At 37.4% G+C, this 16239-nt stretch overlaps 1 protein-coding gene across 2 annotated transcripts in view; it reads left to right on the forward strand.

Annotated features, from left to right (window-relative positions):
• The window catches only part of CDK14 (cyclin dependent kinase 14), a 693252-nt gene that overhangs the window by 226096 nt on the left and 450917 nt on the right, over window positions 1-16239 (forward strand). For both annotated transcript variants that reach the window (XM_049893961.1, XM_049893962.1), the window contains one exon: window positions 9649-9728. In XM_049893961.1, coding sequence (XP_049749918.1) covers window positions 9649-9728 — 80 coding nt within the window. The remainder of the gene's footprint in view (window positions 1-9648; window positions 9729-16239) is intronic.

The raw sequence follows: 16239 nt of genomic DNA on the forward strand, positions 1-16239 counted from the left end.
TAATTTGGTTGGGCCATGATTTCCAGTACTGTGTGGTTGTCCTCCATTTTGTGATTGATATAATTTTCCTATGTGTTTAAGGCCTAATTTCTGCCTACGGTTAATGAGACAAGTGTAGATTATGTTGAAGAAGATTAGGGTGGGATGCAACGCCCTTGCTCAGGTCACATCCCTGATCCAGCATAAAGTTTCCCTGGGATGTAGCCTGCACCACCTTTTATCTTACAAGAGATAAAAGGAAGGGGAAGCAAGCAAAGAAGGGGGACCTCATACCATTGAGAAAGCAGTGCCAGGAGCAGAGCACGTCCATTTGACCTGGGGTTCCTGCATGGAGAAGCTCTTAATCCAGGGGAAGATTGATGACAAGTACTTCCTCCAGAGCCAACACAGAGAGAGAGAAAGCCTCCCCCTGAAGCCGACACCCTGAATGGGCTTGTGCCTACTAGACTGTGAGGGAATAAACTTCTCTCTGTTAAAGCCATCCACCTGTGGTATTTCTATTATAGCAGCCCTAGATAACTAAGACAGACCATGAGGTACTTAAAGTGGTTGAAAAATTTTGAATGTTTATAGTAAAAAGGAGACTTTAATGTTAGAGAGACCAAACAAAGGAAGAGAGGCAATGAGAAGGCCATGTAGGAACCTGAAGGCCTCACAGTGGTTCTCACCCCTCTTTGCATATTTGAATCACTTGAGGTGTTTAAAAAAAAATGCAGATGCTAGGGCCCCACCCCACAGCAATTAAATCAAGGATGGGACCAGGCATTAGTGGGTGTTAAAGCTCCCCAGGTGATTCTAATTTGTAATCAGGGTTGAGAACCTCTACATTTAATCCTCTAAATAGCTGCAGAGGAGCCCCATCTCCCTTGCATGCCTTGTCTAATGCAGATAGAAGCAGCTAAGCTGATCAGCAGCCAGGACTTGAGGCACCTGTGCCACCTGCTTTCGAGAGACTGTCAGAATGGAATCTCCTCTGGCTCTGGCTCACATCACTCTATATCCCAGGCACTATCCAAGGTATAAAACTCCCTTATCATCCCGTATCTCTCAAACCTAATCCCCATCTTTCTCAATATATCCCGTATATTGTTTCTTTCATCCATCCTTCATGCTCTTGCCCTGTGTCTTTTAGATCTAGAACATCATTCTCTGGTCAGCAAAGTCTCTACCTGTTTTCTTTACTTCTGCCTTAACAGAAAATTGCCTCTCCCCTAAGGTTATTACTTCTCTTGCTGTCCTCCAAGTGACTCACAAAATTATATTCCTGGCCTAGATTTCTGTACAGAGATCCAGACCGATAAATACCAATGCCACCTTTATGTCTCCACTTGGATGTCTCAGACTTCAAGAGTAAACTCTTCCCAAACAGCACTCTTGGTACTCTCTGTTTAAACTTCTCCCTTCTCCAGTTTTTCTCAATTTAGTAAATGACACCTCCATGATCCCTAGATGCTTCAAGTCAGAAAATTTGGAGTTAGAAAATTCGAAGTCATCCTTTGTACCTTTCCCTACTCAAAACCTAATTTATCATGGCAGCCTATTGAACCTGTCTTCAGAAGATATTTTCCATTTTCCTATTGCTCTTACTAATACCCTTGTCTGAATGGCCACCACCTTTCTCCTGGACCACTGAGTCAGTTTTCTGACCTTCCTCCCTCTTCCCCCTGTTGTACCCCTCCACCCAATGCTCCATGCCATACTGAGTGAGCTGCAGACGCATACTTTGAATCATGCCATTCTCTTTATTAAGATTATTCATTGGTTTCTTATCAGGCCTTCCTATGACCCATAAAGACCTCCATGATCTGGCTCTTGTCCCTCTCTCTATTCCTGCATCTCCCCTTCCCGCTAGTTCCAGCCATACTTTCTTTCTTATATTTTTGTTAAACACATCACATTCTCTGCCTCTGGGATTTTGTAAAGGTTGTTTCATCTCCCTGGAATGTTCTTTGCTTATTAGTTACTCATTTATCTTATTTGTCTCAGCTTAAATGTCACTTTTTCAGAGAATCATTGCCTGATCTGAATAAAATCTAAAATGGCTCTCCCTCTTTATCTCTTTCATAACACTCTGTGATTTTCCTTATTTACATTTATCCCAATTATTATTGTTTTTTTACTTGAAGAACTCACTATGGAAAATAATTAGGAAAAATAATAGTTATAATAACCTCCCACTTATTCATCACCTAACTTCAAACACTGCCAACTTACGGCTAATCTTGTTTCATCTACATACCTTCTCCACTGTTTTGAAACAAACCCCAAACATCATATTATTTCATAGTACGTTTATCCTTTAAAGGATAAGGACTCTGAAAAAAAAATCACCAGAACACCATTTTTAAATCTTAAAAAAGTAACAGATTTTTAATAGCAAATATATTGTCGCTGTTAAAATATAATTTGTTTGAATCAAGATAAAATTAGGTCTATATATTGCATTTAATTGCAGTTAGGTATATCTGTTTCAAAGGCGCTCTGGTGGCAATGGTTAAGTACTCAGCTGCTAACTGAAAGATTAGCCATTTGAACCCACTAGCTGTTCTGCAGAAAATAAAAACCTGGCTATCTGCTCCTGTAAAGATTTTAGTCCAGGGGCAGTTTACTTTGTCTTACAGGTTGTTGTGAGTTGGAATCTCTTTTTTCTTTGAATTTACTTGGTGAAAAAACAGTCATTTATCCTATAGAGTTTCCTGTAGCCTGAATTTTTCTAATTGTATCCCAATGGCATTACTTAAAATGTACCTTTAAGTCTTTTAATAACCCTTTCATGACTTTTGGGATACACAGTCACCCATTCACTTTTTCTGCCTCTCAGGTTCATTGGGAAGCTGCTTTCCCATTGACAGTGCATGCTGCTGCAAGGCAGGGGCCTTTTAACTGTTCGAAACGAGAAAAATGGGTGTGCGCTAATCACTGTTTCTACAGGGTGTTGTATGAGGCATGTGCAGTTTTGGTAGGAAACATAGAAATTTTGAAAAATTTTCTTTGGGACACCATATGTCCCTCTGAACTCTAGGGCTGTCTGGGTGTAGAATTAGTGGTACAACAAATGTCCCTTGGGACTCTGAGGGTAGGATTGTTGGTGGGGGTAAAAAAACAAAACAAAACAAAACTATGCTACTTACCAAAAAATCAGCATCACTCAATGATTCAGCATGCTTACATTAATGAAAACACATGGTATCAACAAAAAATTTGAAGCAGAAAATAATTAGATCTTGAAAGGGTATAAGTAGATACAGACATGGTCAGATTCAGATGGGATTTATTCCATAGCGTGGGATGGTCTTTTCTTTAGGAGGCACATAATATCTGGTAGGTTTTTTTTTTTTTTTTTTTAAGCAGTCTTTGATAATCCATTAAGTGATTATGGTTAGGAAAACAGTCATATTCAAACTCTGTCATTCCTTCTTCATGGCAGTGCATCCATAAAGAGAAACTTCATTATCAACTACTTGGTTATACTGAAGTAATTTGTATAAGGAGAGGGAAAATAAATGCTTGATTTATTCTATTTACTTATAGATTTAAAAATAATGAGACGGAATAGAATCCTCCAGATATGACCAGTAAATTTTTTAGTATCATTATGAACTTATGATTTAAACATAATTGATATTTTTTATTTGTTATTATTTTTAGTGCTACTCAAAGTGTCCCACTGTTGACAAGTGGGGGACTTTTGATTCTCTTTGACATGTCTTGGTTGTCCTTGTAGTTACGTGTTTTTTGTCTCCTTGACTAGCCCGCACAGAAGCAGGCAGGTCATAGTCTGTAAATATTTGTTGAATGAAGGATGGGATGTTGATATCAAAACTTAATTAAATGAAAGGCTTGTGAGAGAGAATTTAGTTTAGCCTTTGTGGATGTGGAACTTGAATCAAAGTAAAAATTACAGGAAGCAGATTTTGGTTCAATATAAGGAGGAACTAATTTGGGGTATCTTCGAGGAGTTTGAGTTCTACCAACATCTTTTGAAGCTCTACTTTTTTCCAGGCTGTGAGAGTACAAAGATAACTTATAGGCAGTCAAGTTAGTAAGAATCTTTTTTCTACTGAGGAGCCTGAATAATCACTGAGGTTACTTCTACTTGCAAGGCAATATTGTTGTTTGCCTTCGAGTCGATTCGGACTCATAGCGACCCTATAGGACAAAGTAGAACTGCCTCATGGAGTTTCCAAGGCTGTAATCTTTACAGAAGCAGATTGCCACATCTTTCTCCCATGGATCATCTTGTGGGTTTGAACTGCTGACCTTTCAGTTAGCAGTCAAGTGCTTAACCACCTCACCTTTTGGCAAGGTAAATAAGACTGAAATCCTTTGTTAATAGATTTTATTTTTGGAAAGATAAAAAAGATGGCTGGTTTAAAATTGTTGCAGTGTGCATAATTCTATTATGTTTTATCCCATGACCATTATATGTCATTCTGATACTATATTTCAAAGTATTATGAGTTTGTACATTTGATAACACTTTGATGGTGATAAATTATGCTTTTGTAGCAGTCATTTGGTTTTACAGGTAATTGTTGATTGAATATACCTTTTGCTCTATGTAATTTCATTGCTTTAAATCTTCAGACTTTTTGCATTGTTAGCCACACCCTAATAGCTGTTACACTATTCTGGAATAAAAAAAAAAAAAATTTTTTTTTTTAATAGCACAGGTTAAATAGTATTAGAATGATTTCTCACACCTGAATAATCTAAAAAAGTTGAATTCAGATGAAAATAGCAAGGCCATAGTGATTTAGTTAAGTCTTCAAGTTTTGAAATGTGTAAGTAATACAGTATAATCAGCACTTTAACTAGTGTCTTTAGAAGAACTTAGAAAAGAAACATTATTAATGTAATCTCTCTAATATTTTTAATAAATTAGACTAGATTATAAATTCAGCCCATATATTGTCCTTTATTTACTCCAGCTTGCTCTTGTCATTCCTTCCCTAGTATCTATAATTCCTTCTTTTGCTTCTGTACCAAGACAGCAAGGAAAAAAAACATTGTATCTGCCTGCACTTGGTATTATTTTCCTTACCAGTTTCTCTTGAGACAAAGTCAAAATGGAAGAGAGAGGCAGAATATATTAAATTTCCCAGAGTATATTAAATTTCTTTAGGTATATTGCTTTAATTTCCTTTTTATTCTCTAGGCGTAATTTCTTCTAGGTGTTAGCACATGGACACTATTTCAAAGATGACCTAGATAATATTTGTGATTTTGTTTTATTGTACTAAGTTATCCTATTAATTTGAGGTAACTAATGGAATGGAAAACCTTTAGGCTTTCCTTTGAGAATTGTTTGTCCATGAGGAAATTCTCTTTGAAACTGTAGGTTTTACCCTGAGCTAACTGGAAAGTTCTCCTTCATAGGTTTCACGCAATGTTGAATGAATACATGAACTAATGGATGAACAAATGAGTAGGCTGTGTTCCTCATTTGAACTCCTAGGCCTTGCTTCACTCTCACAAGAAAATTTTTTATTAACAAATTTCAGGCACACAGAATTGGGGATAGAGTTTCTGCATTGCAGGAATTTGGATTTGTGGCTAGAATCCACCTGAAAGCCTGAACCCACTTCACCATGGCTCTGCCCAGTCACACCCACCCCTTGTGTCTCCGCGTATGGATGAGTCCACTCAGGGAAATTCCCCCGGCTCTCCCTCATGCTGCACTTGACAGCTTGTCCTGTGTGAGCAGACTAGAACACTGAGTCAGTCATCCTTGGGCAGGAATCTTAGTTAGAGGGATGAAGCAAGCCTCGTAGTCAGGCCAAGGTCATTCTTCTGAGGCTGAGAGCAGCAGAACAGAATAGCAAAGAATCACTGAATTAAAAATTGCACACTGTACAACATAGAGCAGGTAGGGAGCAGATTTAGCAATACATTATCTCCAGTAAAAGATTCTGTGGTGATAGTAGCACAATTTATTTTCCTATCACGTTATTTACCTGCATTGGCAATCAAGCCTTGATTGCCTCCTCTTCATTAGCCTTTGATTTAATTAATACAACTTGATAAAGAGGAAGAATCTTCAATGTTTTCCTGTAAACAGCTCTAATTTATTGATTCAATATGAAATTTATAATCATTTTAAGTTACTCAAATCAGTGTTTGAATTACGTGCTTTGAACCTTTGATAAAATAGCTTAAACCCACGAGCTAAATAGAAGATACAGTATTTTTTTTTTTTCATGGAATAATAGATACCCTCTTTTAAGCCTTTAAAAACTGAGTTTTTTTTAATGAGTTAGTAACTTTGATATTTCACCTATTTCAGTCCCCATACTCATGTTTGGAAAATGTTATTTTTTCCAAAGTTATCTTTTCCAAAGGTGAAAGAAACCAGTGACTTCACATTTTACTAGGCTTTAAAAACTGAGGATGAATCTTGTAGTTGAAGAGTGTCTAGACATGTAGAGAAAAACTACATTAAGAAATTCAGAGAAGAGAAAGTCACGACGACTCTTAGGTTAAAAGAGCAATTTGATAATCAATATGATTCTTAGTGGGAAACCAATGAAGCAATTGGAGAAGAGGGAGATGCTGATTAGTGGTCTGTGCTCAGGTTATTAAAAGATAGTGAGTGTTGTAAAACATGTCTGTTGGGTGCAAGAAGGTTAATAAAGCATTCTATAAATTGTACAACTTGAAAGAAATGGAAACTGCTATATCTGCATGCTTCAAAAACAAAGCAACTACATCTTTAATTTGAACAAAGGAAATGAAATATTTAAAGGAAACAGAAAATAAGACGTTGAAAGATTTATAATTTTGGAATTTCTGAAATTTTTGGAACCAATAATTTATATACTTTATTCATGACTTAGTTTTATAGACACAAGGAGCAAAATGCCCATATCTTAACAGTGTCAATATTCAATGAAATATTTTGAGAGGCTTCTCTAGGGTCAGCTGGGTCCAGACATTAAGCATACATCAGTGAATAGAAGAGAAAAAAGTGTCCCTTTCCTCCTGGAGCTTATATTCTAGAATGAATTTTAAGTCAATTTTAAGTTTCATGTGAATGTATTACATAAAATCTCAATGCCACTAACTGTTGTGATTTTTGTGGACATAAGAAACTAATACTTGGAGATTGAATTCATGGTGAATTATGCCTGAGAATCACAATTCTGTGAAACTGGAACGTGTTCTTATAAGCAGCTGTGATATAAAATGTTTGTAAAAAATATGCTTTTTTCATGATGAAAATAATGCAAATTAGATAATCCATGAGATGACTTCTAGGGATTCCATCTTTAGTTTATTTAAAGAGTGTTGGTTCAATTATGTTTGTCTTCTCTCAGTGTGTTACAGGGCAATTATAGTTATGTGGTCTGAGAGCATGTTTTAAGTATATACCTTCAGAAACATGAGGTCCTGCCTTCCAAAATGCAGTTCAGGGTACACAGAAGTTAACGTTCGCAAGGGAGATGGAAAAGCTTTGTGGGAAGAGGCTTATGTGTATGTTTTTATGGGTGAGGGGAAAATATCTGTAAATGAAGGGAAAATTCCAAGCAGTTCCTGGAATCAGTTACTGCCTCCTCGGGGAGCCAGTGATGAGCTCAACTGGGCTGCGAAAAATCCGTGCAGATGTCAGCAGTGACTGAGTCTCAGCCTCCAGCCCTGCCAAAGGCCTCCTGTAGTCCTAAAGGACAAGTGAAGAGTGCAAGGTACAGCTCCAGCTGAACCCCATGTGCATATTAATTTTTTGCGTGCACCTGGGTACCCAGAACACAATCAGGATTAGAAAAATCAAGGTAATGAACCCAGGAGACAGGAGTTGCAGAGCAAAAAGCAGCAGGCTTTTCCTCCCGGCTGAAACAAAAGAAAAAATAATAAAACAACACCTACTTTTGAAGAAACTGGCATATTGTAAAGTTATATAATCAGATGCCCTTATCCAGTGGCTATAACCAATGTATTTCAACAGTCAGTTCCATGAGGAAAGCCCTCAGACAGCTGGGCCATGATCAGCTGCTTGGCCTTTCGGGTTTTGTGGCTGCGGCAGTTTTTTGGGCAAAAATAGTCCAATTAGATGTAATTTTTAAAAAGAAACTCAGATTATTTCAGATATAGGCACTGGGTTCTTTGGGCCACGTGAGTTCTCCTTTGCTGGTTCTTTAGTCTCTAAAAGCCTTTTTGCAGCAATTAAATTACAATAAGACACATTTTTGACCAATCAGATTGAGCCCATTGTTGCAGCCACTGTGTCACCCATCGCGCTGAGGGTCTTCCTCTTTTTTGCTGACTCTCTGCTTTACCAAGCATGATGCCCTTCTCCAGGGACTGGCCTGTGCTGATAACAAGTCCAAAGGATGTGAGACGAAGTCTCGCCATCCTCGCTTCTAAGGAAGGTTCTGAACATACTTCCTCCAAGACAGATTTGTTTATTCTTCTAGCAGTCCATGGTGTATTTAATATTCTTTTCCAACACCATTATTCAAAGGCATCAATTTTTCTTTGGTCTTCCTTATTCATTGTCCAGCTTTTGCATGCATATGAAGCAATTGAAAATATAGGTATTATTAAATTTATAAGTAAGTCACCAAAATATATTCTTCAGTGGTGAAAACAATATTTAATGTACTCTCATGATATAAGAACATTTTTGTTTTAATATATATATATTTTCTAAAAGTATACATGAATAATGGTTAGTGGTAACCTCAAAAGAACGGAGGTGGATGGTTAAAGAGTATGTGGCAGGGACGTTTACTTTTTATCAAATATGTTGTACCTTTTAGATTTTTAATGTGTGCTTTTTTTTAACCTATTTTAATTAAACTAATCAACTGACCGAAAAAAATATGTTGCTAGGCCCAGCAAAGGTAGAAAATAGAGTACTCAAGGAAAAGACCAATATGGTCATGTCTTCGATTGTTGACAGAATTGACTCTGAATAACAGTTACCTCCATAGCATAATCTTACATTTAATAAGAGCTGATACACACTTAGAGTATGCCTGGAAAAACCATTTGTTTTGGATAGGTCTAATGATGGAAAAATATTCATAACTTTTGTTTTCATAATATAAACCCAACCAGACCAAATCTAAATTTAGGAGACTCTAGGGAAAAAAAAAAAAGGAGGACCAAAGGGAAATGGGTGATCTTAAGATAAAGAGGAGAGAGAGGACTGAGTGTCAAGTGTTTGTTCTTCGGGATCAAATGCCCTCAAACTAAAGACAGGAAGACAAAGACATTTCAGCAAATGAAATAAAGAAGGAACAACACTGTATTGGGGAAACAAGAGAGAGTTATCCTGATTGCTTGATTTTAAGTTAATCTGAGAATAGTTGGAGAAGCATGCTGATTTTTTTTTTTTTTAAGCTCTAGTTTCCTGGAATCGACTCTACGGCACTGGGTTAGTTTCATTCTGGAAGGAACATAGAGTGAATCATAGAAAACTGCAGTTAAATCTTGGACTATGCAAGTGTGAATATTTAAAATGTGAATATTTATTATGATGTCGAATTCCCAACCTTACTGAAATTTATCTTGCTCTGATGGCGTAATTGAGTCTCTGACATTTGCAGTGTGAAAGCATATAAAATATAATTTGTAAAGAAGATAATTAAAACCATAATAGGAACATATTTTCACTAATTTGCTTCTCTCTTCTTTGTTTTCTTCCAGGGTCAATGGGAAATTGGTAGCCCTGAAGGTGATCAGGCTGCAGGAAGAAGAAGGCACACCTTTCACAGCTATCAGGGAAGGTAGGCATTTATTCTTATCTTTGTGGTTACATGGTGCCTTTTGCTGTATAAATATTATACACATCTGGATTTGCTGAGTTTAAAAATTACATGATTTTATCTCTCATTGGAATGCATACACTGAAATCTAAAAAGCAATACCTCTTGTAGTCATGTGATACATCGTGTTAAATAAGACTACTGCTCTGTATACTCATATGTGGGGTAAGTGCTGTGTATTGTTGATGACAGCATCAGTAGGTAATCTAGGAATTTGTATGTCTGATTTTATTTGCATAGCTCCTAGAAGCATTGATCTAACATTATTCTTTGTTCTTAACTTTTAAGGGAAGTCCATAAAAATGGGGGATTATGCTATCTTATTAGTCATTTGTATTTCTTCTTATTTGTTTGTTCCTAGCCTTTATATATTTTTATGTTGGCTTTTCTTAATTATTGATTTATAGACACTATATTTTAGGGCCATTTATGTTACAATATTTTCTTCTACTCTGTCATATTTCTAAAAATTTCTTTTATAATGTAGGTGTTTGTTATATATGTTTTTAGATTTTGTGGAATAAGATTGCTCTATCTGTTGCTCTGTTACTTGCTGCCTAGAAAAGTTTCTCTGCTCCAAAAGAATAAAATATTTTCTTTTATTAGTGGGACCTTATTAATAAGCATTTTGGAAATTTCAGTATCAGTAACTTTTCTTCTACTACATTTTTAAAAGTACAAATTATCTTGACATAAGATTTCAGTTTATTTTTGCATTGAAGGAATCACAACAAGATAAATATTAGAGTATTATCATGGTATTACTGAATTTACCACTAAACCATCATTATGACTGACAGTTAATATTTTGAAGAAGTCTCCTTTCTGCTTCCACTTTCTCATCTCTCATTCTCCTTTTCATTTCACTTCAGTTTGATTTCCATTTTTCCTATTTAGATGAAATTGTTCTTACCAACTTTACCAGTGACTTCCCTATTGCCAGATCAATAGACACTTCCGTGTCTTTATTTTACTCAACCTTTTAGCAGACTGTACATGGTTGAAACATTCTCTTTTGTGACACCAGCTTTTCCAAGTAGCAAGGTTTTTCACTTTTTTTCTAGGCAATTTTAGGACAGGCACAGTCTTCTTTTCTTTATCAGAAGTCTTTTGTAGGTGACTTTATCAAACAGCTATGAGCCGATGACCTACACATGTATCTCTTTAGCTAAAATGTTTCTGTCTCAGTTCTTGTATATCCGTGTGACTTCTTGGCATCTCCTCTTGAATCCAGCACTATATAAAATGGATAATAAATCACAAGCAATTGAGGTTTATTTTAGGAATGCAATGCTGGTTCAACATGGAAAATTAATTAATATATAACATTCATCTCAGTTATAATACACCCAAAATAGATCTCATGTTCCCCCACCGCAACCTAAACCATTTTCTCCTCATATTAGTAATGGAAGCACCTATTTCTTCCCCTCTGTAAACCTAGCCCATGAACAATTCCTATTGGTTACTTCATTTAAATATATCTTAAATCTGTCCATTTTCTGTCTCTTTACTGCAACCCCCAGGGCCAGGGTGTTGTCACTTCTTGCTTGCGCTTCTACAGTGGCTTCTTAATTAGACTCCCTGTTCTCTTACCTTCCCTAATTATCCCTTCTTCATTCTTTAACCAGTATAATCATTTTAAGAGCCTAAATCATATTATTTCACTTCCCTAATTATTTAAAACATTGTCAAGTTCAGTATGACCTACTTTTTCTCAAACATACCATAGAATTTCCTGTCTCAAGATTTTTTTTTTACGCATGCTCTTTCCCCTGGCTGGAATGGTCTTCCCTGCCTCCCTTCTCATATGTCAGGTGTCAATTCAAATATCTCCTCTTTAGAGAAGTTTCCTGTGGCTATATTTCTATTTCTAAAATAACATCTGAGCATCATGTTTCCCTCCTTTACTTGGTATGTCACCACTCTGTTTATTTCATTTATAGTTCTTATTGCAATGAGAAATATTTTCTCTCCTCCCTATTAGTAATAATCTTAGTAAGCATAAGGACTTTGTCTGGTTGTTCACTGCTGTATCCTCAGCACCCATCATGGTAATCACTATAATATTTGTGAGTGACTTAATGAAAGTCATTTAGCCAGATTCTGTAGATAAGACGGTATTAGGTATAGTCTCTGTCCTCAAGGAACTTGTCTTCTACGTGGGAGATAGAACGTAATAAGTTGAAGGATAAGACGAGCTGTCATATCAAGGCCATAAAACATAATGACAGAAAAAATGACTATATGGTAGAGAAAGAAATTCATCTTTTGGTGAAGGGGGAGGTAAGGTGTCAGCTGGGCCTTAAATTAGTCATAAGATAAATAAACAAGAAAGGGTAGATTGAGGGGGAAGGTGCGTTCTAAACTGATACAGAAAAGTTGCAAATATCAGAAAGTTCTATGTCTTTGCCAAGTGCACTGAAGGAAAATAGTTCAGAGTAGAAGTTCTTAATGTTTGAAGGTGGAAAGGTGGAGTGGTAATTGCTCCATTAAAACAAAACAAAACAAAACAAACCCGTTGCCATCGAGTCGATTTCTACTCATAGTGACTCTGTAGGACAGAGTAGAACTGCCCCATAAAGTTTCCAAGGAGCACCCTGTGGATTCGAACTGCTGACCTTTTGGTTAGAAGCTGTAACACTTAGCCACTGCACCACCAGGGTTTCTAATTGCTGCATAGGAGGTGTTTTTTCATCATAGTGATTGGACAGCACATCTGTCACTTAGGGTATGAGAACTGGGCATTCTGTAATACACGACATGCCCTAATTCACAGGCTGGCCAACTGTAGCCCAGGACCTGCTGCCTGTTTTTGTAAATAAAATTTTTTTAGAGCACAGCCATCTCCACTCATTTATCTGTTGTTTTTGGCTGCCTTCACAGAGTACTGATGGCCTGCAAAACCAAAAGTATTTACTGTCTGGCCCTTTACAGAGAAAAATTGCCAACGCCTTCTCTAATACAATGAATAATTGTCTCATGCCCCACAAGCCTTTTGAATGTCCTATTGGCATTCATGTAGGTGAAAAATCTCTTTATATTCATCTGAGCCTAACCCAGCTATCTCACGGATAAACACAAAGTATGCTCTGTACAGATTTAATATGAACCAGATTTTCCAGGAGTACTAAACCAAAAAAAAAACACGCCCACTGCCGTCGAGTTGATTCCAGCTTATAGCAACCATATAGGATAGAGTAGAACTGCCCCATAGGGTTTCCAAGGAATGGCTGGTGGATTCCAATTGCTGACCTTTTGGTTAGCAGCCAAGTTCTTAACCACTATGCTACCAGGAAGACTAAAGCAAAAAAAAAAAAAACAACTTTTTTTTTTCCCCCAGGAAGACTACTACAGTGTAAATCAAGGGAAAATTGTGTTTTGTTTGTTTAAACTTTACTACAACTTTTTCATACCTCTGGAAAATTACGTAACTGATATGGATACTGCTTGTGTAATTTAAGTTACTAACATAATACAGGATCAGTCTGTGTTTGTATTGGTTGTATTCATGCTAATTCTGTATATAGATGGGAACACCATTCTTCATTATGTCTTTCAGTGTAGATGTGGCTGACTATATTGCAAAACATACGATTTTATTATAAATTACTTTCTTTTTTATTTCTTTTGTATTTTAGTTACACATGGATATATTATATTTGAAGTTATATATGTACATACACTCACTTCTCACATACTGACCAGGTCATTATGTGAAAAGCAGAGTTATGCAAAAATGAAGGATGACTACATCAGATCACAAAATGGAGGATGGCTACATCATCACATAACTATGAAATTACATCATTGCATAATTGCTAAAGCACTGAGAATCATGGCCCAGCCAAGTTGAAACATACCTTAACTATCATAGCCAGTGTTATTGTTACCTTATGCCTTGGCATTTACTGCCAGATGCACGTTGTTAACGTGCAAAATAGTGAAATAGTAGATTTTTTACTGTTTTCGTAAATGTTCAATGTTGGATAATGAGATAGTAAGTGAGAAGTAGGTGTATGTTGTTGTTAGGTGCCACCCAGTCAGTTCCAGCTTACAGTGACCCTATGTACAATGGAACAAAACACTGCCCAGTCCTTCACTATCTTCACAATCATTGGTACATTTGAACTCATTGTTGCAGCCACTGTGTCAGTCCATCTTGTTGAAGGTCTTCCTCTTTTTCACTGACCCTCTACTTTACCAAGCATTATGTCCTTCTCCAGGAACTGAACTGTCCTGATAACATGTCCAAAGTACATGAGACCAAGTCTCACTATCCTGCCTTCTGAGGAATATTCTGAACGTACTTCTTCCAAGACAGATTTGTTCATTCTTCTGGTAGTCCATGGTGTATTCAGTATTCTTTGCCAGCACCATAATTCAAAGGCATCGGTTCTCCTTTGGTCTTCCTTACTCATTGTCCGGCTTTAGCATGCATATGGGTGATTAAATATGCTAGGTCTTGGATTAGGCACGCTTTAGTCCTCAAAGTGACGTCTTTGCTTTTTAACACTTTAAAGCAGTCTTTTGTAGCAGATTTCCCCAATACAATATGTCTTTTGATTTTTTGACTGCTGCTTCCATGAGCATTGATTGTGGATCCAAGTAAAATTAAATTCTTGACAACTTCAATGTTTTCTCCATTTATCATGATATTGCTTATTGATCCAGTTGTGAGGATTTTTGTTGTCCTTATGTTGAGGTACAATCTACACTAAAGGCCATAGTCTTTGATCCTTATCACTAGGTCCTTCAAGTCCTCTTCACTCTCAGCAAACAAGTTTGTGTCATCTGCAAGGATGCCCAGTTTGTGTAGTGATTAAGCACTCAGGTGCTAACCAAAAGGCCGGTGGTTCGAACCCACCAGCCACTCCATGGGAAAAAGATATGGCAGTCTGCTTCTGTAAAGATTATAGCCTTGGAAACCCCCTGGGGCAATTCTGCTCTGTCAGATGGGGTTACTATGAGTCAGAATGTGTTTTTGTTACATACATATGTGTGTGCATATATATCTATACATATACACACACATATACTTAAGTTTTTGAATTATGTGTGTGTGTAGGTCTTATGTATGAATTTCATTTCATAATCATAAGGTCAGTTTTATAAAATATTTGTTATGTAAAGAGCGCATTGGGTTTGGCGGCATGGGAAATCATTAGCTGAGATGAAATAGTGGGTTCCTATTGAGGTATGGAGGAAGGCAAGGTTAAGAGAGCTGTTGAATTAGATTATGGTTGACTCTGATGTGAAGGAGTAGGAGAGGACCTTAGAGATGCTGGGCCAACAGGGAAGCAGGAGAAATATGAAACTGGGCAATAGACATGCCTCCTAGCATTTGTAGTATGCACTGAGATTAACTAACCTAACCCTGCTGTTTAACCCTGCTGTTGGCACTAGCCCAGGTTCAAGGTTAAGAGCAAGCTCATAATGGCATGGGATCCAGTGTGACAGGTGGGTCCATCAGTGGGAGATTCAAGGGAACAAACAGGTAGGATCAAATTGAAGTTATTGGTGATCTGTCTGCTCACACTGACAAGGTATGAGGCTGGACCCTTGGGCACATTATGGGGTGGGTATCAAGGTCACCAGATGAGCAGAGAATGTAGTGAATGGTGGCCCCATGGATGTCCAGGGCTCATCCTTGGCACACTGGTGGCTAGTCTGCTTGGCAACACGACTTCATAATAAGCCTTGAGTTGAGCTTAGGAGCTGTCTGTGGACTGCCGTTGTGTCTTAGAATGCTGGACACTTTTGTTTGAGATTGAAGAACTGCAACAACTTTTGAGATGGATGTATGTGAAGATGGATCTTATGATATAGATTACATAAGGAGGAACCTCCCATTACTATTGCCATTGAGTCGATTCCAACTCACAGTGTCCCTATAGGACGGAGTAGAACTGTCCCACCTAGTGGGTTCAAACTGCCGGCCTTTTGGTTAGCAGTCGTAGCTCTTAGTCACTACACCACCAGGATTTCCAGTAAGAACCTGGAAGCCAATAAATCAGTCATTCAAATTAGTGTTAGTTTTGAAATAACAAGGGCTTGGGTTTTTTGGAAGGCAAATGACAAAAAAGAAAAAAACAAAAAAAATGAGTATGTGGTAGAGAAAGAAATGCTAGAACTAGATCAAAGGGCTTGGGACCACACTCTTGGAGGACAACTTAGTCAACTGACATAACATAGTTCACAAAGGTAATGTTGTACATCCTAGTTTGGTGAGTAGTGTCTGGGGTCTTAAAAGCTTGCGAGTAGCTATCTAAGATACAACTATTGGTCTCTGCCCGTATAGAGAAAAAGAGAATGAAGGAAATCAAAGGCACAAAGAAGAAACTAATTCACGGAACTAACGGCCCACATGAACCACAGCCTCTTCTAACTTGAGACCAGAAGAACTAGATGGTGCCTGGCTACCACTACTGACTGTTCTGACAGGGACACAACAGAAATGTCTAAAACCCAA

Source organism: Elephas maximus, chromosome 8, assembly GCF_024166365.1.
Source record: "Elephas maximus indicus isolate mEleMax1 chromosome 8, mEleMax1 primary haplotype, whole genome shotgun sequence".
Taxonomy (NCBI): domain Eukaryota; kingdom Metazoa; phylum Chordata; class Mammalia; order Proboscidea; family Elephantidae; genus Elephas; species Elephas maximus.